This window comes from Polychytrium aggregatum (assembly GCF_025602895.1).
Source record: "Polychytrium aggregatum strain JEL109 chromosome Unknown BJ171scaffold_338, whole genome shotgun sequence".
NCBI lineage: Eukaryota > Fungi > Chytridiomycota > Chytridiomycetes > Polychytriales > Polychytrium > Polychytrium aggregatum.
In genome coordinates, this window is record NW_026516540.1 from 103 (window position 1) to 25149 (window position 25047).

General features: G+C 53.0%; 8 protein-coding genes and 4 non-coding genes across 12 annotated transcripts; 6 read left to right on the plus strand and 6 right to left on the minus strand.

The window, feature by feature from the left end:
• Positions 1-625: 625 nt before the first annotated feature.
• On the minus strand, positions 626-1072 carry BJ171DRAFT_483898 (uncharacterized protein; the record flags this gene model as incomplete). Its single annotated transcript, XM_053108967.1, has 2 exons — positions 626-852; positions 988-1072. The coding sequence occupies 2 exons, from the start codon at positions 1070-1072 to the stop codon at positions 626-628; spliced, it is 312 nt and encodes a 103-aa protein (XP_052961374.1).
• Positions 1073-2389: 1317 nt separating this feature from the next.
• Positions 2390-2460, plus strand: BJ171DRAFT_t506. The gene has a single exon. It is a non-coding gene; the product is annotated as a tRNA-Gly (tRNA).
• A 728-nt stretch (positions 2461-3188) lies between these two features.
• Positions 3189-3261, plus strand: BJ171DRAFT_t507. Its single transcript has one exon. It is a non-coding gene; the product is annotated as a tRNA-Arg (tRNA).
• Positions 3262-4919: 1658 nt separating this feature from the next.
• Positions 4920-6456, plus strand: BJ171DRAFT_470251 (uncharacterized protein). The gene is made up of 2 exons (XM_053108572.1): positions 4920-5514; positions 5980-6456. Exons 1-2 carry the CDS (start codon positions 5056-5058, stop codon positions 6397-6399), a joined length of 879 nt encoding a protein of 292 aa, XP_052961375.1. The 5' UTR covers positions 4920-5055; the 3' UTR covers positions 6400-6456.
• Positions 6457-7509: 1053 nt separating this feature from the next.
• BJ171DRAFT_554521 (uncharacterized protein) lies at positions 7510-9971 on the minus strand (the record flags this gene model as incomplete). The annotated part of the gene is made up of 1 exon (XM_053113074.1): positions 7510-9971. A coding segment is annotated over one exon (2462 nt), but the record flags the coding sequence as incomplete, so codon positions are not given.
• Positions 9972-10802: 831 nt separating this feature from the next.
• On the plus strand, positions 10803-12289 carry BJ171DRAFT_483901 (uncharacterized protein; the record flags this gene model as incomplete). Its single annotated transcript, XM_053108968.1, has 2 exons — positions 10803-11668; positions 11854-12289. The coding sequence occupies 2 exons, from the start codon at positions 10803-10805 to the stop codon at positions 12287-12289; spliced, it is 1302 nt and encodes a 433-aa protein (XP_052961377.1).
• Positions 12290-12479: 190 nt separating this feature from the next.
• BJ171DRAFT_628823 (uncharacterized protein) lies at positions 12480-14160 on the minus strand (the record flags this gene model as incomplete). The annotated part of the gene is made up of 2 exons (XM_053115579.1): positions 12480-13183; positions 13312-14160. 2 exons carry the CDS (start codon positions 14158-14160, stop codon positions 12671-12673), a joined length of 1362 nt encoding a protein of 453 aa, XP_052961378.1. The 3' UTR covers positions 12480-12670.
• A 744-nt stretch (positions 14161-14904) lies between these two features.
• BJ171DRAFT_554537 (uncharacterized protein) lies at positions 14905-17453 on the plus strand (the record flags this gene model as incomplete). The annotated part of the gene is made up of 1 exon (XM_053113075.1): positions 14905-17453. A coding segment is annotated over exon 1 (2462 nt), but the record flags the coding sequence as incomplete, so codon positions are not given.
• A 1110-nt stretch (positions 17454-18563) lies between these two features.
• Positions 18564-19877, minus strand: BJ171DRAFT_436359 (uncharacterized protein; the record flags this gene model as incomplete). Its single annotated transcript, XM_053107954.1, has 2 exons — positions 18564-18920; positions 19368-19877. 2 exons carry the CDS (start codon positions 19875-19877, stop codon positions 18564-18566), a joined length of 867 nt encoding a protein of 288 aa, XP_052961380.1.
• A 1807-nt stretch (positions 19878-21684) lies between these two features.
• On the minus strand, positions 21685-21757 carry BJ171DRAFT_t509. Its single transcript has one exon. It is a non-coding gene; the product is annotated as a tRNA-Arg (tRNA).
• A 728-nt stretch (positions 21758-22485) lies between these two features.
• BJ171DRAFT_t508 lies at positions 22486-22556 on the minus strand. The gene has a single exon. It is a non-coding gene; the product is annotated as a tRNA-Gly (tRNA).
• A 1317-nt stretch (positions 22557-23873) lies between these two features.
• On the plus strand, positions 23874-24320 carry BJ171DRAFT_483905 (uncharacterized protein; the record flags this gene model as incomplete). The annotated part of the gene is made up of 2 exons (XM_053108969.1): positions 23874-23958; positions 24094-24320. 2 exons carry the CDS (start codon positions 23874-23876, stop codon positions 24318-24320), a joined length of 312 nt encoding a protein of 103 aa, XP_052961381.1.
• Positions 24321-25047: the final 727 nt, after the last annotated feature.

Here is a 25047-nt window from a genome sequence, read left to right on the forward strand (position 1 = left end):
AACGGCCCCAAGGTGTATGTCAACAGAAAACATGCAGCAGAATGTGTCCGAGCCAAGGACCGACTCGAGAAATATGTTCACCCCACATCGATCCCCGAAGGCATCACCTACATCGACCTTGCAATCGACGCACTCCCCAAGTTGGCTCGAGTGCCAACAAGACCACTCACCACCGATCCTGAAAAACAGAGAAGATGGCGTGCCAAGCGCAGCCGAGTACTGAACAACAGACCAGCGATCTGGCTGGATGTCGTGGCGGTGCTGGATGACATCGCAACCAAATGTCTGTCGTGGACAGCGGCCCCTCGGGCTGACCAATCGCAGCAAACAAGTACCTGAGAAAGAAACCCTCCCAGACGCATGAGCAGACACTTGGACAGGGAAGCCGGAGCTAGAGTCCCAAACTGTCACTGAATGGATGAGTTCGGCAAAACTTGACATCGCCGTCCCTCCGCAAACAGGCCCCATGGGATAGAGAGCTGTACACCGACGACCCAAATGTCCCGGTTGGCAAAGCCAACACCCAGTGCCAGAGCCCAAAAGGGACGCTAAGGCAAAGTCTTTAATAAAGACCCACCTATTGACTGGACCAACCATGCTTGGATGATAAGGTTATTCCAATATGCTATATGAATACAGCAATGCTTGACGCCGCAAACGCAGCCATGAGCCACTCATTCGACACCACAACCACTGCCATCAGCATTTCATTCGACACCGCAACCACGGCAATCATTGCTACCACTGTTACCACGGCAACCACGGCAACCACGGCAACCACGGCAACTACGGCAACTACGGCAACTACGGCAACTACGGCAACTACGGCAACTACGGCAACTACGGCAACCACTGCAATTCATTGCTGTCCGCTCAAAGCCAAAATGCGCTGTGTACTTTAACCCATTCTCCCGCGCAAGTGATCAACTCTGTCTACAATGCGACATCAGTATATACCGAATAAATAAACACCCCATTTCTGCTCACGGATGCCTTCTCCACTTGCCCACAGGGAGCGGCCGAGCCGACACAGCTTTGCGACCACTCTTCGGCCGCAGGCACAAGCTGCCATTTTTCGAAGCTGAACATTGATCCGTAAATCCGACGAGAATACTGCGCATTACACAGACACATATTTCCGCGCCCGCTTCAGCCACGTAGTAAATTGTACAACTTCGATTGAAGATTATACATGGTCAATATCTGGGAAAGGACATCCAGAGTGTAAAATCGCATGTACTTCGTTTGTCCATCCGTTTGGCCATCCGCTTGACCATCCGCTTGGCCATCCGCTTGATCATCCGTTACCTGTCCCCAGACGCGAGATGTGATGGAGCCGATCGATATCAACCATGCACGTATGATCACCCAGGTCAGCACTCCATATCAATCATACAATCGTACAAGGGCGATCTTGTTATGAACCAACGTTGGCGGGAACATATCCGGCGCGCCCTGAACCGCGCGCGCCACGACAGGATATCTTCCTATAAAGCCCATGCTCACCCCAAACCAGTATTACTCCTTGTTCGAGGATATTCTTGTTCCTTCATCATAATATATCTCTTCACGTATACAGGCTTGCTGTTTCTCCCTAATCTTCCCTAACAGATCTCCCGCAATGTCCCGATATCTTGTTGACCGTATGGTGCTTTGTTTGAGGGATAACTTTGAACAGAGACACCTCAAACGAATAGCGGCCACGCCTCGAATGAGCTGCGGTGGATATTCAATTCCGAAATCACATCTAAAGATATGATTTCTCAGGTCTTGTAGTACTTGACTGGACATGAGATACTTGACATGGTCGCTCCTTTGCAAACGGATCTTTCGAAATGGCAACCGTGGTGAAGACAATAAGATATCACATTTGGAGCCTCCAAAAGCCAACACCAGTGACTCAGAGGCAAGTGAGTCGTTGATATACAGACGCGAATGTCGAGAGCAAATCCCTTATATTATCCAAAGTTCGGTTTTTGGAGGCCAGCGTTGACAGGGATGCATTATTATCATGCGAAGAATAAATGGATCCAGAGCCATAAGTTGAAACGATCGCTACCCATCTGGCACTGTGACCATGTTGAATTGGGCAACATGCCGCAAATTTCGGCCTTTGGTGGATAGCAGTGGTTGCAGTGGTTGCAATGGTAGCAATGGTAGCAGTGGTTGCAGTGGTTGCAGTGGTTGCAATGATTGCCGTGGTAGCAGTGGTAGCAGTGGTAGCAGTGGTAGCAGTGGTAGCAGTGGTTGCCGTGGTTTCAGTGGTTGCGGTGTCGAATGAAATGCTGATGGCAGTGGTTGTGGTGTCGAAAGAATAGCTGGTGGCTGCGTTTGCGGCGTCAAGCATTACTGTATTCATATAGCATATTGGAATAACCTTATCATTCAAGCATGGTTGGTCCAGTGGTAGAATTGCCGCCTGCCACGCGGCAGACCCGGGTTCGATTCCCGGACCATGCACTTTTTGTCTCGCCGTATTGTGATTCTGACTCTGATTCCGATTGTCGGTCTTGTCATGTCATACCAACATTTAAGTGTGTGTCCTCCATCACACCTGTTCCTCACTCGTCCGTGCGCATTATTTCTTTTATTTGGAAGGCTGTGATGTCGCTCGGCCGTCGTACCCATCGATACTGCCCGAGGCAATACGGAGGGCCTGTTGATATCGTCACCTGATTGGGCTTGTCAGCGTGTTTCAATAGTCCTATGAACGAGAATGACCACTCCTCCAACACGAATACGGCGTTCAAATAGATTCTTTTGGAACAAGCGATGACGGTAAAGCTTGTCTCACACTTTCAGCGCGCATGATTTGCTCGGCAGAGCTACGGATAAATCCGGCTGTGGTTGCTGGGAAATTTATCGGCATGATCTGACTCGCTCACAACTTGCGGCGCAAATATTGGAGCATGGAACAGCCGGACCATATGAGGCTCCTTGGAACCGCTATCCCTGGATGACTCGGCGCTAGGCCAAGTAAATACTCCATTTTGACGACCAGGTGCCGCCATTGTGTTTCGCAGCGTGGCACGAATAGAATTACAATATATATATAAACAGCAATTCAAATGTCGAGGGTGGAGATTAGCGCTGGGCAGTATGATGCGGCGGTGATGGAGCGGCATGGCGGTTGAGGTTGATAAATTTGCCATTATGATCTCAATTTTTTTCGACCTTTCCAAGAAATCGGCCGCATGGCCAAATGGATAAGGCGCTTGACTACGAATCAAGAGATTCCAGGTTCGACCCCTGGTGTGGTCGTTATTTTGCTCTTGTTTTTGGACATCTGCTGTTCCGTGGCTCAGGTCATGGCCTCCTGTTGACTTTTGAGAGCCCGCCTGGGACGTGTGATTTTTCGGCTATTGATTATGACTGGCATGGGGAATGGGGCGTGGCACCGAACCTCGAACTGGGGGGGGGATAGTTTTATTTTAGCTTGCTTGTAATTTTCTCTATTCAAGCTGAGGGACATCTATACCTCGTCTGTGCTTGCAAATCACAGTCGTGAAGGTATGATAAATGTCAATCAGCCACACAAGTACAAGCTTGTCGCTTTCCATCGTGCTCGGCTTGACTCTGCTCCTGTCGTCTCGGACGTTTCCGTCCACCATTGATGATGACGAGTAACCCGAACACTCTTCCAAGTGTCCTCAACAATGTTTTGACATTCGGTGTTGTCGATCGGATATCTGCATCTCACGTCGTTCGTTGTAACCGATCGCAGCAGCCAGTCGCAGTCGTCAGGTCGAGCAGCTTGTCGACTGTCCCGACGCTTTCGTGATTGCTCTTGTTCCAACCGGGATATCCGAGTTTCGGATCTTCGACGAAACATTCACCTGTTGCATTCAATCATCCCCATCAACACAGCTCGGGGAGTGGTCGAGGCTCAGCGATGCAAAGATCTCCTCGACCTTGGTGCACTGCTTGCAGGGTCTGTACATTCCCTATGGATGGTCAGAGCGGTGCCTGTACTCAACTCGCTATCATGCTGCAGTAGCACCTCTCCACTTTTGATCCTCGCTCGACCCACAGTGCTACCGCCTGCCGCTTGCTGAGGATCTCGAGGGTCTCGAGGGTCTCGAGGATCAGTCCATTCTCCATCGTAGGTCGGATGAGCGTCTTGATGGTCCTCGTTAGAGTCTTGTCTGATGGCCTCGAGGCACCGGAACTCTTTGGCCATTCACATTTCCATGCCATCAGGTTTCCCTGCCATCAGTGTTTCTCTACCATCAGTATTTCCCTGCCATCCGTATTTCCCTGCCAACACAAGCACACCTTGATGTTCTTCTCTGGAGGTTGCGCGACGGGTTTTGATGCAGTCTTGATTGTGGGTGAGCATACGGACTCGGTGTGATCATGCATATGATATGGGCAGAGTACTTTGTGGATCATTCGGGCAGTAGCTTCCCCAAAGCTGACATGCGGCTGTGTGCATTGTATTTGTGCTTGGTTCGCACATCAAGGCAATGATGTCGTCCATCGACAACCACTCACTCACCACTCGCTCACTACTCACCACGTCCAGACCAGCTGAGTCCAGTTGGGCACATCGGAAGATCTGTGTATCTCCTCTGTGTCGCTGTCTCGATTCCCAACCCCATCTCTGTCTCGGCATTGGATCTGTGGGCCCTGATGGTGATCATCATGACAGTTGTCGATGGAGGACGGCGTTGCATGTCTGAGTGTGAGTTGCCGCCAAACCAATCGATATCTAACGCTGGTGGTAATGACAGATGCTGGATGTGTGGGAATGCGGGTGACAAGCATTGGTTGACTGGCACTCGATCCATGGATCCAATGCGATCCTGGTTTCGTGACTGTGCCACTCTCATTCCATTCCACCCATCTCGCCTGGACATCATCACTGCACTCTCCTCACATCCTAGTCTGTTGCATCATTCAGCCAACATGGCTCACCCGGCCATCGATGAACACTACCCAGATAGATTCACCATCATATGCTGCAACGACGGTTTCCAGCTTGCCCTCGACCACAACACCATCAAGATCCTGCTCAGAGTATGCAAACGAGCCCGACCCCTCCTGAGCTCCAAGATGCCTCGCTTCCACCGCTGGTGTCAGAGCATGGAGCTACTCAATCTGGAAGGACACCTGCGAATCGGTCTCACACCGAGCGACCAGATCGCCCTCTCGCTACACTTCGAGGATCAGGCTGCAGCCGACCGATCCTGGCTCGTTGCTCAAGCAGACCAAGGAAACGCACCGGTCTCGTATCTCCTTGCTCGGGTGTTGCAATCTGAGAACGACACAGAAGCAGACGATGACGATGAGCTTGAAGAGAATGCCAAGCATCAGCAAATCTTCCACCATCTGAAGCGGGCAGCCAAGGCAAGCCATTCCATGGCCCAGTTCCATCTTGCAGAATGCTATCTCAACGGTCGCGGCGTCAAACAAGACTTCACCAAGGCCGTGGAACTGTATCGCAGACTTGCAGATCACGGAATATCTCAGGCTCAAGTCGCCCTCGGTCAATGCTACGAGAGTGGTGAAGGTGTCGATCAGAGCTTCACCACCGCGATCGAGTGGTATTCCAAGGCAGCAGATCAAGCCAACGAAGGCGGCCGGCTCCATATCGGGTTCCTCCAAGGGTGGCTCTCGTTCATCGGCCATGATGTCGAACAGAGCGACGTTAATGCGCTCAACCACTGGCAGGAAGTCAGCACCCAGTCCACCGATCCGATCATCAAACCCATCGCAACTCACATGGTCGGATGGATGCACTACCTTGGCCGAGGAACCGTACGCGACGAGCCAAGGGGTGTCAGGATCATCCGAGAGAACAAGTCGGACCGTTTCAAGCTCGGAGAGTCCGAGAGTCTGGCTGCATACGGTGATGCCAACTCCACCTCGCCCGTTGCCCGCAAGCTCTTCCAGTTTTGCCAGTTGGGATCAGATCGTGACTGGCTCTGCAAGCACTTCATGGCTCTGTGTCTGCACCATGGTTTCGGCACTACCCAGGACCGGATGAAGGCAGCTTGTGTCTTTGAGCAGCTCGCCAACGACGGCCACAGCGACAGCCAGTTGCGGATCGGAAAATACCTCCACTGGGGCCTGGGAGTATTGGAGGACCGAATTACGGCATTCGAGTGGTACAGCAAATCGGCCGACCAAGGCAATTCGTACGGGCAGTGGATGACTGGTGTATGCTACTACTGGGGATACGGAGTAACCAAGGACTTTGCCAAAGCATTCGAGTGGTATCGCAGATCGGCCGAGCAGGGAAATCGATACGGACAAGATTCTATCGGTAGATGCTACAAACATGGCGAAGGGGTACCTGAAGACATCGACACTGCCGTCCTCTGGTACCACAAGTCCGCCGACCAGGGACACAAAAACGCCATCGAGAGACTCAAGGAGCTCGGCGAGTGGCATTGATCCCCGATTTCACATGAGTGCATCATATCCAAACAAAAAAGCTGCAACAATGCAGAGGTAATCAGAACAGTCAAGTAACCAGGATGTCAACACCCATCCCAGTCACGGAGACGTCAAACAGTGTTTTAGAGCGTGGTTCCAATGAAGCAACGATCGCTGAGTGATGTTATGTTTTATATTCAATACCTTCACTCCACAAGCCCGTGGTGTCCCATCACAACCTTACGCTGACGGACCCGTGGAGACATCGAATGATCCGACAACGACAAAATCCGCAATCAGATATTTTGAGAATGTCCCGTACTTTGGCTTCCCATGACCCAGCCGAACGAATCCCCGAGCGGGACCTGGAGACATGCTTGTCCCTCTACACCCTCTCAAAAGCAGTACGCCCCCCCCCGAATGGCTCGCCGTATGAACTGAAGAGTTGACGAGAGCCACAACAGGGGTGCATGGGCATGCTTGTTCACCCACTGCTGGGCAAAATACGGAACTGATGGCTGGCTGTCTTAAATCCATACAACTATCATAAACAGCAGATATCCAAACCGATCCCGAGTGTGGGAAGACGCCTCATGACTGCCACGAGGAGATCGGTATTCACTGGGAAATCTCAACAGACTCGAGCTGATGGAAAATGGAAAATACAGGGTCTATCCGAGTCGATCGAGACTGGTTTGTGCAAAAGTGTTGCCCTGTGCAGCTGCCTTTTGATACCAGTATCGGGCAGTGCCGATGTTCTTGGTGGCACCCTTGCCGTCACGGTAGCAGTCGCCGAGCCAGTCCTGCGCACTTGCATTCCCCTGATTTGCGGCCTTGGTGAACCACTCGACAGCTTTCGCATAGTTTTGGGTGGCACCTTCGCCTTTGTAGTAGCAGACACCGAGGCTGAATTGGGCATTTGTACTCCCCTGGTTGGCGGCTTTCGTATACCACTCGACAGCCTTGGCATAGTCCTGGGTGACGCCTTGACCATTACGGTAACAGACGCCGAGGTTGAACTGGGCACTTGCATTCCCCTGATTGGCCGCCTTGGTGTACCACTCGGCAGCCTTACCATAATCCTGGGTGACACCTTGACCGTTGTCATAGCAGAGACCGAGCCAGTTCTGAGCACCAGCATTCCCCTGGTTGGCTGCTTTCGTATACCACTCGACAGCCTTGGCATAATTCTGGATGACACCTTCACCTTTGCAGTAGCGGATACCGAGGCTGAGTTGAGCATTTGCATTCCCCTGGTTGGCGGCCTTGGTATACCACTCGACAGCCTTGGCATAGTCTTCGGTAACGCCATTGCCGTTGTAGTAGCAGTCGCCGAGCCAGTCCTGGGCATTAGCATAGCCCTGATTTGCGGCCTTAGTGAACCACTCGACAGCCTTCACATAGTTCTGAGTGACACCTTCGCCTTTGTAGTAGCGGATACCGAGGCCGAATTGAGCATTTGCATTCCCCTGGTTGGCGGCCTTGGTATACCACTCGACAGCCTTGGCATGGTCTTCGGTAACGCCATTGCCGTTGTAGTAGCAGTCGCCGAGCCAGTCCTGGGCACTTGCATTCCCCTGATTTGCGGCCTTGGTGAACCACTCGACAGCTTTCGCATAGTTCTGGGTGGCACCGTCACCTTTGTAGTAGCGGACACCGAGGCTGAATTGGGCATTTGTACTACCCTGGTTGGCGGCCTTGGTGAACCACTCGACAGCCCTGGCATAGTCCTGGGTGACACCTTGACCGCTAAAATAGCAATGACCAAGTTGGTTCTGAGCACTTGCATTCCCCTGGATGGCGGCCTTGATGAACCACTCGACAGCCTTGACATGGTCTTGAGTGGCACCGTTTCCATCACGGTAACATATTCCAAGCATGAACTGAGCATTTGCATTCCCCTGGTTGGCTGCTTTCGTATACCACTCGACAGCCTTGGCATAGTCCTGGGCGACACCTTGACCGTTGTAGTAGCAGCTGCCGAGGTTGACCTGACCTAACACATGTCCCGTATTCGCAGCCTTGGTGAGCAATACTATGGCTTTGGCATGGTCCTGGGGGACTCCCTGACCTTCAAGATATTGGAGTCCAAGGCTTCGAATTGCATTTACGTCACTGCCTTCTGCCGATCTGCGATACCATTCGACGGACATGATGTGGTCCTGAGGAACACCAAAGCCCTCCAGGTAGCAGTCAGCCAGCACGTACTGACTGATGCTGTAGCCTTGATTGGCCAGTTCGTGCAGGATTCCAACAGCCAATTCTTGGTCTTTCTTTGTTCCAAAACCTCCGAGCATGCATCTTGCGACGAGGTGTCTGCAGAACCAATCGTCCTCAGCACCGAATTGGCAGAGTCGGAAGAACTTCGCTGCTATGGGCGAAGACAATTCAATCTTGCCATCACCATGAATGAAAGCCTGTCCGAAAGGAAACTCTGGTGTTTTGCTCTTGAGAAAGAATTGGTTGGCCTGGGGCTCATCTTGCTGTGTTCCGCGGCCGAGGTAATAACACCAACCCATCATGAATGTTGCGATGGGCTTCATGATTGCGTCAGACGACTGGTTGTGGACCAGCTGCCAGTAGGCGAAGGCCTCAGTGTCACTCTTGGTGATGCCGATGCCAGCAAAGTGCAGCCAGCCGAGCTGAAAGGCGGCTTCGAGGTTTCCAGAATCAGCAGCAGCCTGATACAGTTCGGCGGCAGTGGTCCAGGCAGGGTCATTCGCTGCCTTACCATCAGAGACCATGCGGGCCGCAGTGAGATGAGATTCTGCGTCGCCGCGCCGAATGCTCATGACTACTGCCCTTGGGATACCAAGATTGCCCAGTCGTTGTGCCAACGTTTGGCTCTCCGACGAGAGGGAAGAGTCAGCGGTATGCTGTTGCGAGCTTGGTTGGGGTCTATCGCTGTGAGGAGTTGGAGCTGGAGAAACGCTCAAGTCCTGGAGTCGGGTCGACAGGGCCAAATCCGATGGAGAACGGGCTGCTCCCAAAGTTTGTGGATGGATATCCTTGTAGTCACTGAGGCTCAGGACAATATCCTTGAATGCGGGACGCATGGCGGGATCTTGATGCCAGCAGGCTTCGATGAGTGACCAAATATCTCCGGGGATGCCATCGAGTCGCTTGGGGCGCTTTCCCTTCTCGACCAGCCGCTCGATCGCTCGGCTTCTCAATGCTTGACCATCGACGGAAATCCAAACTGGACTAGCGTTGGTCAGGGCTTCGTACATGGTGATGGCGAAGGCATAGACATCCGTCTTGATCGTGGTGCCAGACGGATTCTCGTCGTCGAGCATCTCGGGAGCCATGTATCCCTCAGTGCCACCAGTCGAACCGCCGTTTCGATTGTGATTCATCGAGGCCGAGGTGTGCTTGGTTCTGGACAAGCCAAAGTCGGTGACGATGGCCTGGAAGGATTTGTCCAAGAGGATGTTTGCTGCCTTGAGGTCGCCGTGGATGATTCTTCTGGCGTGCAGATAGGCCAGGGCCGACGCAACCTGGTACAGAAGACTGAGTTTCTCCTCGAGGGAAATGTTGTTATTGGCCACATAGTCACGAAGCGTGCCGTTTGGCATGAACGGAGAGACCATGAAAGGAGTGATCTTTTCACCGGCGTCGCCCTTGTCGCAGGCTCCGAGGAGTGGGAGGACGTGGGGGTGGCTGAGATTCTGCCAAACCCCAATCTCATGGTGGTAGCTGGCGAGCTCGGGGTCGTTTGGAGCGCCGAGGAGTTGCTTGATGGCGACTTGGGTGCCAAAGTAGCTGCCAGTGAATACCTCACCAAACCCGCCACGGCCGATGGGGCTGGCTGAGCGGTCGGTGATGTCGCTGGGCGATATGTACCAGGACGGTCTGTCCTGGGGCTGGTGGACAAAGGGTTTGCTGGTCATCCGGAAGGAGATGGATGGATGTGGGGTGCAAGGAGGAGCGGTAGAAGGCGGGGATTTTCGGCTTGGTCAGAAAGCCCTTGTCAGAGTGACTCCTGCGGCACAGGCAGCACGGCCAGGACACAAGCGCGCACAGGAACGTGTTGTTTGTGCTGCGCGTACACGTGGCATTTGCGCAGCAGCTCGATCGGGGCAACACTTGAACCACCCCATATGACAGGCTGGGGGGAAACAGTGTTTGATAGACACTCGGGGATATCATATCTCCCGGACATAGTACATGATGCCAGATCATATCAAACACTCGGCCAACAACGGCTGAGTGGATCAGATCATCCCCTTGGGTATCTGCCCTATGATGTCAGTCGAAGACTCGATTACCTTGCGGCTGGGCCCATCACTGGATCCAGCCAAGTTCCTGGTTTGGTGACCGTGCCACTCCCATTCCATTCCACCCATCTCGCCTCATCTCATCGCCTGGACATCATCACTGCACTCTCCTCACATCCTAGTCTGTTGCATCATTCAGCCAACATGGCTCGATTGGCCATAGACGACCACAACCCTGACATCGTCACCATCATATGTTGCAACGACGGTTTCCAGCTTGCCCTCGACCACAACACCATCAAGATCTTGCTCAGAGTATGCAAACGAGCCCGACCCCTCCTGAGCTCCAAGATGCCTCGCTTCCACCGTTGGTGTCAGAGCATGGAGCTACTCAATCTGGAAGGACACCTGCGAATCGGTCTCACACCGAGCGACCAGATCGCCCTCTCGCTACACTTCGAGGATCAGGCTGCAGCCGACCGATCCTGGCTCGTTGCTCAAGCAGAGCAGGGCAATACTCCTGCCTCCTACTTCCTGGCAAGGATCCTCCAAACCGATCTCGGCCAAGGTGGAATGAAATGGACCGAGCGGGAAGTCAAAAAGCAAAGGATTTTCCAACTCCTTACATCAGCGACCAACACAAACCACGTAAGGGCCCGGTTCCACTTGGCTGACTGCTATCGCAACCGACTCGGGGTCGACCAAGATCACAACAAAGCCGCCGAGTTGTATCGCAGTCTTGCCGATTGTGGGATCCCTCAGGCCCAAATTGCCCTCGGTCGATGCTACGAGAATGGTGAAGGTGTCGATCAAGACTTTGACGTAGCCATCGAGTGGTATTCCAAGGCCATAGACCAAGGCGGACAAGACGGTCGACTTCACATCGTATTCCTCCGAGGATGGCTCTCGTTCATTGGCCACAGCGTCGAACAGAGCGACGTTAATGCGCTCAACCACTGGCAGGAAGTCAGCACCCAGTCCACCGATCCGATCATCAAACCCATCGCAACTCACATGGTCGGATGGATGCACTACCTTGGCCGAGGAACCGTACGCGACGAGCCAAGGGTGTCAGGATCATCCGAGAGAACGAATCGGAAGATTTCCCACTCGGGGAGGATGAGTGTCTGGCATCGATTTGGCACAACATCAACTCTGAATCACCCGCATTTCGCAAGTTCTTCCAGTTTTGCCAGATGGGATCAGACCAAGACTGGCTGTGTAGTCATCTGATGGCTGTGTGTTTGTTGCTTAGAGATGGAACCAAGGAGGAGCAGAAGAAATCAGCGGGTACCTTGGAACAGCTCGCCAACGACGGCCACAGCGACAGCCAGTTCTGGATCGGAATGTGTTACCACTTTGGCTGGGGAGCATCGGAGGATTACGAGAAGTCATTCGAGTGGTTCAGCAAGTCCGCCGACAAAGGCAACTCGTACGGGCAGTGGAGTGTTGGAGTGTGCCACTACTGGGGATACGGAGTAACCCAGAACCACGCCAAGGCATTCGAGTGGCTCCACAAGTCGGCGGAACAGGGCAATCGACAAGGACAGTACCGACTCGGTGAATGCTACAGAGATTATGAATATATGCCTGAGGACATCGACGCTGCCGTCCTCTGGCTCCGCAAGGCCGCCGACCAGGACTTCCAGCCTGCCATCGACAGCCTCAAGGAACTCGGCAAGTGGCCCTAATCCCGAGTTTGACCGACGTCCGCCTCTGATCATTGATTGACGGTTAGTACAATCGAATGACTCGGCTATGACAACTCGTAATAGTTCACAGTGCATTAGAGTCAGCGAGGACCACAACAGGTGTGCATGAGCTTGTTGTCTAACCCACTGCCGGATACCGTTTGGTACAAAGGCTTGTTAGAGGGCAGCACTATTTGTATATCGGATGTATTCAATGTCAAATACAACATCACTGCTTCATCGGATCCACTCTGCAAGTTCACTTCTTCGTATCGTGGTGTCTCGTTGAGACGCTGAAAGTGCAATTTTTTCTGGCTGTTTGCATGTTCAGTGTTGAGTCATGGTTATTTGGAAGTGGCACTTGAGAATCGAACACAGAGATCAATGCCACTTGCCGAGTTCCTTGAGGCTGTCGATGGCAGGCTGGAAGTCCTGGTCGGCGGCCTTGCGGAGCCAGAGGACGGCAGCGTCGATGTCCTCAGGCATATATTCATAATCTCTGTAGCATTCACCGAGTCGGTACTGTCCTTGTCGATTGCCCTGTTCCGCCGACTTGTGGAGCCACTCGAATGCCTTGGCGTGGTTCTGGGTTACTCCGTATCCCCAGTAGTGGCACACTCCAACACTCCACTGCCCGTACGAGTTGCCTTTGTCGGCGGACTTGCTGAACCACTCGAATGACTTCTCGTAATCCTCCGATGCTCCCCAGCCAAAGTGGTAACACATTCCGATCCAGAACTGGCTGTCGCTGTGGCCGTCGTTGGCGAGCTGTTCCAAGGTACCCGCTGATTTCTTCTGCTCCTCCTTGGTTCCATCTCTAAGCAACAAACACACAGCCATCAGATGACTACACAGCCAGTCTTGGTCTGATCCCATCTGGCAAAACTGGAAGAACTTGCGAAATGCGGGTGATTCAGAGTTGATGTTGTGCCAAATCGATGCCAGACACTCATCCTCCCCGAGTGGGAAATCTTCCGATTCGTTCTCTCGGATGATCCTGACACCCTTGGCTCGTCGCGTACGGTTCCTCGGCCAAGGTAGTGCATCCATCCGACCATGTGAGTTGCGATGGGTTTGATGATCGGATCGGTGGACTGGGTGCTGACTTCCTGCCAGTGGTTGAGCGCATTAACGTCGCTCTGTTCGACGCTGTGGCCAATGAACGAGAGCCATCCTCGGAGGAATACGATGTGAAGTCGACCGTCTTGTCCGCCTTGGTCTATGGCCTTGGAATACCACTCGATGGCTACGTCAAAGTCTTGATCGACACCTTCACCATTCTCGTAGCATCGACCGAGGGCAATTTGGGCCTGAGGGATCCCACAATCGGCAAGACTGCGATACAACTCGGCGGCTTTGTTGTGATCTTGGTCGACCCCGAGTCGGTTGCGATAGCATTCTGCAAGATGGAACTGGGCCATGGAATGGCTTGCCTTGGCTGCCCGCTTCAGATGGTGGAAGATTTGACTATGAGTGGCCTCCCGTTCGGACGCCCTCACAAACTGCCGGCCAGCGAATTCAACTTGGAGGGTCCTTGCCAGGAAGTAGGAGACCACAGCATTGCCCTGCTCTGCTTGAGCAACGAGCCAGGATCGGTCGGCTGCAGCCTGATCCTCGAAGTGTAGCGAGAGGGCGATCTGGTCGCTCGGTGTGAGACCGATTCGCAGGTGTCCTTCCAGATTGAGTAGCTCCATGCTCTGACACCAGCGGTGGAAGCGAGGCATCTTGGAGCTCAGGAGGGGTCGGGCTCGTTTGCATACTCTGAGCAAGATCTTGATGGTGTTGTGGTCGAGGGCAAGCTGGAAACCGTCGTTGCAACATATGATGGTGACGATGTCAGGGTTGTGGTCGTCTATGGCCAATCGAGCCATGTTGGCTGAATGATGCAACAGACTAGGATGTGAGGAGAGTGCAGTGATGATGTCCAGGCGATGAGATGAGGCGAGATGGGTGGAATGGAATGGGAGTGGCACGGTCACCAAACCAGGAACTTGGCTGGATCCAGTGATGGGCCCAGCCGCAAGGTAATCGAGTCTTCGACTGACATCATAGGGCAGATACCCAAGGGGATGATCTGATCCACTCAGCCGTTGTTGGCCGAGTGTTTGATATGATCTGGCATCATGTACTATGTCCGGGAGATATGATATCCCCGAGTGTCTATCAAACACTGTTTCCCCCCAGCCTGTCATATGGGGTGGTTCAAGTGTTGCCCCGATCGAGCTGCTGCGCAAATGCCACGTGTACGCGCAGCACAAACAACACGTTCCTGTGCGCGCTTGTGTCCTGGCCGTGCTGCCTGTGCCGCAGGAGTCACTCTGACAAGGGCTTTCTGACCAAGCCGAAAATCCCCGCCTTCTACCGCTCCTCCTTGCACCCCACATCCATCCATCTCCTTCCGGATGACCAGCAAACCCTTTGTCCACCAGCCCCAGGACAGACCGTCCTGGTACATATCGCCCAGCGACATCACCGACCGCTCAGCCAGCCCCATCGGCCGTGGCGGGTTTGGTGAGGTATTCACTGGCAGCTACTTTGGCACCCAAGTCGCCATCAAGCAACTCCTCGGCGCTCCAAACGACCCCGAGCTCGCCAGCTATCACCATGAGATTGGGGTTTGGCAGAATCTCAGCCACCCCCACGTCCTCCCACTCCTCGGAGCCTGCGACAAGGGCGACGCCGGTGAAAAGATCACTCCTTTCATGGTCTCTCCGTTCATGCCAAACGGCACGCTTCGTGACTATGTGGCCAATAACAACATTTCTCTCGAGGAGAAACTCAGTCTTCTGTACCAGGTTGCGTCGGCCCTGGCCTATCTGCACGCCAGAAGAATCATCCACGGCGACCTCAAGGCAGCAAACATCCTCTTGGACAAATCCTTCCAGGCCATCGTCACCGACTTTGGCTTGTCCAGAACCAAGCACACCTCGGCCTCGATGAATCACAATCGAAACGGCGGTTCGACTGGTGGCACTGAGGGATACATGGCTCCCGAGATGCTCGACGACGAGAATCCGTCTGGCACCACGATCAAGACGGATGTCTATGCCTTCGCCATCACCATGTACGAAGCCCTGACCAACGCTAGTCCAGTTTGGATTTCCGTCGATGGTCAAGCATTGAGAAGCCGAGCGATCGAGCGGCTGGTCGAGAAGGGAAAGCGCCCCAAGCGACTCGATGGCATCCCCGGAGATATTTGGTCACTCATCGAAGCCTGCTGGCATCAAGATCCCGCCATGCGTCCCGCATTCAAGGACATTGTCCTGAGCCTCAGTGACTACAAGGATATCCATCCACAAACTTTGGGAGCAGCCCGTTCTCCATCGGATTTGGCCCTGTCGACCCGACTCCAGGACTTGAGCGTTTCTCCAGCTCCAACTCCTCACAGCGATAGACCCCAACCAAGCTCGCAACAGCATACCGCTGACTCTTCCCTCTCGTCGGAGAGCCAAACGTTGGCACAACGACTGGGCAATCTTGGTATCCCAAGGGCAGTAGTCATGAGCATTCGGCGCGGCGACGCAGAATCTCATCTCACTGCGGCCCGCATGGTCTCTGATGGTAAGGCAGCGAATGACCCTGCCTGGACCACTGCCGCCGAACTGTATCAGGCTGCTGCTGATTCTGGAAACCTCGAAGCCGCCTTTCAGCTCGGCTGGCTGCACTTTGCTGGCATCGGCATCACCAAGAGTGACACTGAGGCCTTCGCCTACTGGCAGCTGGTCCACAACCAGTCGTCTGACGCAATCATGAAGCCCATCGCAACATTCATGATGGGTTGGTGTTATTACCTCGGCCGCGGAACACAGCAAGATGAGCCCCAGGCCAACCAATTCTTTCTCAAGAGCAAAACACCAGAGTTTCCTTTCGGACAGGCTTTCATTCATGGTGATGGCAAGATTGAATTGTCTTCGCCCATAGCAGCGAAGTTCTTCCGACTCTGCCAATTCGGTGCTGAGGACGATTGGTTCTGCAGACACCTCGTCGCAAGATGCATGCTCGGAGGTTTTGGAACAAAGAAAGACCAAGAATTGGCTGTTGGAATCCTGCACGAACTGGCCAATCAAGGCTACAGCATCAGTCAGTACGTGCTGGCTGACTGCTACCTGGAGGGTTTTGGTGTTCCTCAGGACCACATCATGTCCGTCGAATGGTATCGCAGATCGGCAGAAGGCAGTGACGTAAATGCAATTCGAAGCCTTGGACTCCAATATCTTGAAGGTCAGGGAGTCCCCCAGGACCATGCCAAAGCCATAGTATTGCTCACCAAGGCTGCGAATACGGGACATGTGTTAGGTCAGGTCAACCTCGGCAGCTGCTACTACAACGGTCAAGGTGTCGCCCAGGACTATGCCAAGGCTGTCGAGTGGTATACGAAAGCAGCCAACCAGGGGAATGCAAATGCTCAGTTCATGCTTGGAATATGTTACCGTGATGGAAACGGTGCCACTCAAGACCATGTCAAGGCTGTCGAGTGGTTCATCAAGGCCGCCATCCAGGGGAATGCAAGTGCTCAGAACCAACTTGGTCATTGCTATTTTAGCGGTCAAGGTGTCACCCAGGACTATGCCAGGGCTGTCGAGTGGTTCACCAAGGCCGCCAACCAGGGTAGTACAAATGCCCAATTCAGCCTCGGTGTCCGCTACTACAAAGGTGACGGTGCCACCCAGAACTATGCGAAAGCTGTCGAGTGGTTCACCAAGGCCGCAAATCAGGGGAATGCAAGTGCCCAGGACTGGCTCGGCGACTGCTACTACAACGGCAATGGCGTTACCGAAGACCATGCCAAGGCTGTCGAGTGGTATACCAAGGCCGCCAACCAGGGGAATGCAAATGCTCAATTCGGCCTCGGTATCCGCTACTACAAAGGCGAAGGTGTCACTCAGAACTATGTGAAGGCTGTCGAGTGGTTCACTAAGGCCGCAAATCAGGGCTATGCTAATGCCCAGGACTGGCTCGGCGACTGCTACTACAACGGCAATGGCGTTACCGAAGACTATGCCAAGGCTGTCGAGTGGTATACCAAGGCCGCCAACCAGGGGAATGCAAATGCTCAACTCAGCCTCGGTATCCGCTACTGCAAAGGTGAAGGTGTCATCCAGAATTATGCCAAGGCTGTCGAGTGGTATACGAAAGCAGCCAACCAGGGGAATGCTGGTGCTCAGAACTGGCTCGGTCTCTGCTATGACAACGGTCAAGGTGTCACCCAGGATTATGGTAAGGCTGCCGAGTGGTACACCAAGGCGGCCAATCAGGGGAATGCAAGTGCCCAGTTCAACCTCGGCGTCTGTTACCGTAATGGTCAAGGCGTCACCCAGGACTATGCCAAGGCTGTCGAGTGGTATACGAAAGCCGCCAACCAGGGGAGTACAAATGCCCAATTCAGCCTCGGTGTCTGCTACTACAAAGGCGAAGGTGCCACCCAAAACTATGCGAAAGCTGTCGAGTGGTTCACCAAGGCCGCAAATCAGGGGAATGCAAGTGCGCAGGACTGGCTCGGCGACTGCTACCGTGACGGCAAGGGTGCCACCAAGAACATCGGCACTGCCCGATACTGGTATCAAAAGGCAGCTGCACAGGGCAACACTTTTGCACAAACCAGTCTCGATCGACTCGGATAGACCCTGTATTTTCCATTTTCCATCAGCTCGAGTCTGTTGAGATTTCCCAGTGAATACCGATCTCCTCGTGGCAGTCATGAGGCGTCTTCCCACACTCGGGATCGGTTTGGATATCTGCTGTTTATGATAGTTGTATGGATTTAAGACAGCCAGCCATCAGTTCCGTATTTTGCCCAGCAGTGGGTGAACAAGCATGCCCATGCACCCCTGTTGTGGCTCTCGTCAACTCTTCAGTTCATACGGCGAGCCATTCGGGGGGGGGCGTACTGCTTTTGAGAGGGTGTAGAGGGACAAGCATGTCTCCAGGTCCCGCTCGGGGATTCGTTCGGCTGGGTCATGGGAAGCCAAAGTACGGGACATTCTCAAAATATCTGATTGCGGATTTTGTCGTTGTCGGATCATTCGATGTCTCCACGGGTCCGTCAGCGTAAGGTTGTGATGGGACACCACGGGCTTGTGGAGTGAAGGTATTGAATATAAAACATAACATCACTCAGCGATCGTTGCTTCATTGGAACCACGCTCTAAAACACTGTTTGACGTCTCCGTGACTGGGATGGGTGTTGACATCCTGGTTACTTGACTGTTCTGATTACCTCTGCATTGTTGCAGCTTTTTTGTTTGGATATGATGCACTCATGTGAAATCGGGGATCAATGCCACTCGCCGAGCTCCTTGAGTCTCTCGATGGCGTTTTTGTGTCCCTGGTCGGCGGACTTGTGGTACCAGAGGACGGCAGTGTCGATGTCTTCAGGTACCCCTTCGCCATGTTTGTAGCATCTACCGATAGAATCTTGTCCGTATCGATTTCCCTGCTCGGCCGATCTGCGATACCACTCGAATGCTTTGGCAAAGTCCTTGGTTACTCCGTATCCCCAGTAGTAGCATACACCAGTCATCCACTGCCCGTACGAATTGCCTTGGTCGGCCGATTTGCTGTACCACTCGAATGCCGTAATTCGGTCCTCCAATACTCCCAGGCCCCAGTGGAGGTATTTTCCGATCCGCAACTGGCTGTCGCTGTGGCCGTCGTTGGCGAGCTGCTCAAAGACACAAGCTGCCTTCATCCGGTCCTGGGTAGTGCCGAAACCATGGTGCAGACACAGAGCCATGAAGTGCTTGCAGAGCCAGTCACGATCTGATCCCAACTGGCAAAACTGGAAGAGCTTGCGGGCAACGGGCGAGGTGGAGTTGGCATCACCGTATGCAGCCAGACTCTCGGACTCTCCGAGCTTGAAACGGTCCGACTTGTTCTCTCGGATGATCCTGACACCCCTTGGCTCGTCGCGTACGGTTCCTCGGCCAAGGTAGTGCATCCATCCGACCATGTGAGTTGCGATGGGTTTGATGATCGGATCGGTGGACTGGGTGCTGACTTCCTGCCAGTGGTTGAGCGCATTAACTTCGCTCTGTTCGACATCATGGCCGATGAACGAGAGCCACCCTTGGAGGAACACGATATGGTGCCGGCCGTCTTCACTGCCTTGGTCGGCAGCCTTTGAGTACCACTCGATGGCTGTGTTATACTCTTGATCGACACCTTCACCATTCTCATAGCATCCACCGAGGGCAATTTGAGCCTGAGATATTCCGTGATCTGCAAGTCTGCGATACAGTTCCACGGCCTTGGTGAAGTCTTGTTTGACGCCGCGACCGTTGAGATAGCATTCTGCAAGATGGAACTGGGCCATGGAATGGCTTGCCTTGGCTGCCCGCTTCAGATGGTGGAAGATTTGCTGATGCTTGGCATTCTCTTCAAGCTCATCGTCATCGTCTGCTTCTGTGTCGTTCTCAGATTGCAACACCCGAGCAAGGAGATACGAGACCGGTGCGTTTCCTTGGTCTGCTTGAGCAACGAGCCAGGATCGGTCGGCTGCAGCCTGATCCTCGAAGTGTAGCGAGAGGGCGATCTGGTCGCTCGGTGTGAGACCGATTCGCAGGTGTCCTTCCAGATTGAGTAGCTCCATGCTCTGACACCAGCGGTGGAAGCGAGGCATCTTGGAGCTCAGGAGGGGTCGGGCTCGTTTGCATACTCTGAGCAGGATCTTGATGGTGTTGTGGTCGAGGGCAAGCTGGAAACCGTCGTTGCAGCATATGATGGTGAATCTATCTGGGTAGTGTTCATCGATGGCCGGGTGAGCCATGTTGGCTGAATGATGCAACAGACTAGGATGTGAGGAGAGTGCAGTGATGATGTCCAGGCGAGATGGGTGGAATGGAATGAGAGTGGCACAGTCACGAAACCAGGATCGCATTGGATCCATGGATCGAGTGCCAGTCAACCAATGCTTGTCACCCGCATTCCCACACATCCAGCATCTGTCATTACCACCAGCGTTAGATATCGATTGGTTTGGCGGCAACTCACACTCAGACATGCAACGCCGTCCTCCATCGACAACTGTCATGATGATCACCATCAGGGCCCACAGATCCAATGCCGAGACAGAGATGGGGTTGGGAATCGAGACAGCGACACAGAGGAGATACACAGATCTTCCGATGTGCCCAACTGGACTCAGCTGGTCTGGACGTGGTGAGTAGTGAGCGAGTGGTGAGTGAGTGGTTGTCGATGGACGACATCATTGCCTTGATGTGCGAACCAAGCACAAATACAATGCACACAGCCGCATGTCAGCTTTGGGGAAGCTACTGCCCGAATGATCCACAAAGTACTCTGCCCATATCATATGCATGATCACACCGAGTCCGTATGCTCACCCACAATCAAGACTGCATCAAAACCCGTCGCGCAACCTCCAGAGAAGAACATCAAGGTGTGCTTGTGTTGGCAGGGAAATACGGATGGCAGGGAAATACTGATGGTAGAGAAACACTGATGGCAGGGAAACCTGATGGCATGGAAATGTGAATGGCCAAAGAGTTCCGGTGCCTCGAGGCCATCAGACAAGACTCTAACGAGGACCATCAAGACGCTCATCCGACCTACGATGGAGAATGGACTGATCCTCGAGATCCTCAGCAAGCGGCAGGCGGTAGCACTGTGGGTCGAGCGAGGATCAAAAGTGGAGAGGTGCTACTGCAGCATGATAGCGAGTTGAGTACAGGCACCGCTCTGACCATCCATAGGGAATGTACAGACCCTGCAAGCAGTGCACCAAGGTCGAGGAGATCTTTGCATCGCTGAGCCTCGACCACTCCCCGAGCTGTGTTGATGGGGATGATTGAATGCAACAGGTGAATGTTTCGTCGAAGATCCGAAACTCGGATATCCCGGCTGGAACAAGAGCAATCACGAAAGCGTCGGGACAGTCGACAAGCTGCTCGACCTGACGACTGCGACTGGCTGCTGCGATCGGTTACAACGAACGACGTGAGATGCAGATATCCGATCGACAACACCGAATGTCAAAACATTGTTGAGGACACTTGGAAGAGTGTTCGGGTTACTCGTCATCATCAATGGTGGACGGAAACGTCCGAGACGACAGGAGCAGAGTCAAGCCGAGCACGATGGAAAGCGACAAGCTTGTACTTGTGTGGCTGATTGACATTTATCATACCTTCACGACTGTGATTTGCAAGCACAGACGAGGTATAGATGTCCCTCAGCTTGAATAGAGAAAATTACAAGCAAGCTAAAATAAAACTATCCCCCCCCCCAGTTCGAGGTTCGGTGCCACGCCCCATTCCCCATGCCAGTCATAATCAATAGCCGAAAAATCACACGTCCCGGGCGGGCTCTCAAAAGTCAACAGGAGGCCATGACCTGAGCCACGGAACAGCAGATGTCCAAAAACAAGAGCAAAATAACGACCACACCAGGGGTCGAACCTGGAATCTCTTGATTCGTAGTCAAGCGCCTTATCCATTTGGCCATGCGGCCGATTTCTTGGAAAGGTCGAAAAAAATTGAGATCATAATGGCAAATTTATCAACCTCAACCGCCATGCCGCTCCATCACCGCCGCATCATACTGCCCAGCGCTAATCTCCACCCTCGACATTTGAATTGCTGTTTATATATATATTGTAATTCTATTCGTGCCACGCTGCGAAACACAATGGCGGCACCTGGTCGTCAAAATGGAGTATTTACTTGGCCTAGCGCCGAGTCATCCAGGGATAGCGGTTCCAAGGAGCCTCATATGGTCCGGCTGTTCCATGCTCCAATATTTGCGCCGCAAGTTGTGAGCGAGTCAGATCATGCCGATAAATTTCCCAGCAACCACAGCCGGATTTATCCGTAGCTCTGCCGAGCAAATCATGCGCGCTGAAAGTGTGAGACAAGCTTTACCGTCATCGCTTGTTCCAAAAGAATCTATTTGAACGCCGTATTCGTGTTGGAGGAGTGGTCATTCTCGTTCATAGGACTATTGAAACACGCTGACAAGCCCAATCAGGTGACGATATCAACAGGCCCTCCGTATTGCCTCGGGCAGTATCGATGGGTACGACGGCCGAGCGACATCACAGCCTTCCAAATAAAAGAAATAATGCGCACGGACGAGTGAGGAACAGGTGTGATGGAGGACACACACTTAAATGTTGGTATGACATGACAAGACCGACAATCGGAATCAGAGTCAGAATCACAATACGGCGAGACAAAAAGTGCATGGTCCGGGAATCGAACCCGGGTCTGCCGCGTGGCAGGCGGCAATTCTACCACTGGACCAACCATGCTTGAATGATAAGGTTATTCCAATATGCTATATGAATACAGTAATGCTTGACGCCGCAAACGCAGCCACCAGCTATTCTTTCGACACCACAACCACTGCCATCAGCATTTCATTCGACACCGCAACCACTGAAACCACGGCAACCACTGCTACCACTGCTACCACTGCTACCACTGCTACCACTGCTACCACGGCAATCATTGCAACCACTGCAACCACTGCAACCACTGCTACCATTGCTACCATTGCAACCACTGCAACCACTGCTATCCACCAAAGGCCGAAATTTGCGGCATGTTGCCCAATTCAACATGGTCACAGTGCCAGATGGGTAGCGATCGTTTCAACTTATGGCTCTGGATCCATTTATTCTTCGCATGATAATAATGCATCCCTGTCAACGCTGGCCTCCAAAAACCGAACTTTGGATAATATAAGGGATTTGCTCTCGACATTCGCGTCTGTATATCAACGACTCACTTGCCTCTGAGTCACTGGTGTTGGCTTTTGGAGGCTCCAAATGTGATATCTTATTGTCTTCACCACGGTTGCCATTTCGAAAGATCCGTTTGCAAAGGAGCGACCATGTCAAGTATCTCATGTCCAGTCAAGTACTACAAGACCTGAGAAATCATATCTTTAGATGTGATTTCGGAATTGAATATCCACCGCAGCTCATTCGAGGCGTGGCCGCTATTCGTTTGAGGTGTCTCTGTTCAAAGTTATCCCTCAAACAAAGCACCATACGGTCAACAAGATATCGGGACATTGCGGGAGATCTGTTAGGGAAGATTAGGGAGAAACAGCAAGCCTGTATACGTGAAGAGATATATTATGATGAAGGAACAAGAATATCCTCGAACAAGGAGTAATACTGGTTTGGGGTGAGCATGGGCTTTATAGGAAGATATCCTGTCGTGGCGCGCGCGGTTCAGGGCGCGCCGGATATGTTCCCGCCAACGTTGGTTCATAACAAGATCGCCCTTGTACGATTGTATGATTGATATGGAGTGCTGACCTGGGTGATCATACGTGCATGGTTGATATCGATCGGCTCCATCACATCTCGCGTCTGGGGACAGGTAACGGATGATCAAGCGGATGGCCAAGCGGATGGTCAAGCGGATGGCCAAACGGATGGACAAACGAAGTACATGCGATTTTACACTCTGGATGTCCTTTCCCAGATATTGACCATGTATAATCTTCAATCGAAGTTGTACAATTTACTACGTGGCTGAAGCGGGCGCGGAAATATGTGTCTGTGTAATGCGCAGTATTCTCGTCGGATTTACGGATCAATGTTCAGCTTCGAAAAATGGCAGCTTGTGCCTGCGGCCGAAGAGTGGTCGCAAAGCTGTGTCGGCTCGGCCGCTCCCTGTGGGCAAGTGGAGAAGGCATCCGTGAGCAGAAATGGGGTGTTTATTTATTCGGTATATACTGATGTCGCATTGTAGACAGAGTTGATCACTTGCGCGGGAGAATGGGTTAAAGTACACAGCGCATTTTGGCTTTGAGCGGACAGCAATGAATTGCAGTGGTTGCCGTAGTTGCCGTAGTTGCCGTAGTTGCCGTAGTTGCCGTAGTTGCCGTAGTTGCCGTAGTTGCCGTGGTTGCCGTGGTTGCCGTGGTTGCCGTGGTAACAGTGGTAGCAATGATTGCCGTGGTTGCGGTGTCGAATGAAATGCTGATGGCAGTGGTTGTGGTGTCGAATGAGTGGCTCATGGCTGCGTTTGCGGCGTCAAGCATTGCTGTATTCATATAGCATATTGGAATAACCTTATCATCCAAGCATGGTTGGTCCAGTCAATAGGTGGGTCTTTATTAAAGACTTTGCCTTAGCGTCCCTTTTGGGCTCTGGCACTGGGTGTTGGCTTTGCCAACCGGGACATTTGGGTCGTCGGTGTACAGCTCTCTATCCCATGGGGCCTGTTTGCGGAGGGACGGCGATGTCAAGTTTTGCCGAACTCATCCATTCAGTGACAGTTTGGGACTCCAGCTCCGGCTTCCCTGTCCAAGTGTCTGCTCATGCGTCTGGGAGGGTTTCTTTCTCAGGTACTTGTTTGCTGCGATTGGTCAGCCCGAGGGGCCGCTGTCCACGACAGACATTTGGTTGCGATGTCATCCAGCACCGCCACGACATCCAGCCAGATCGCTGGTCTGTTGTTCAGTACTCGGCTGCGCTTGGCACGCCATCTTCTCTGTTTTTTCAGGATCGGTGGTGAGTGGTCTTGTTGGCACTCGAGCCAACTTGGGGAGTGCGTCGATTGCAAGGTCGATGTAGGTGATGCCTTCGGGGATCGATGTGGGGTGAACATATTTCTCGAGTCGGTCCTTGGCTCGGACACATTCTTGCTGCATGTTTTCTGTTGACATACACCTTGGGGCCGTTGGGTCCGGTCTTTTGCACTCCTTGTCGGGTTTAGGTGGGAACACCCGACTCGCCACAGGAGCATTCTCCTTGCTTGGGCAACTGTTGCTACTGGCATCCG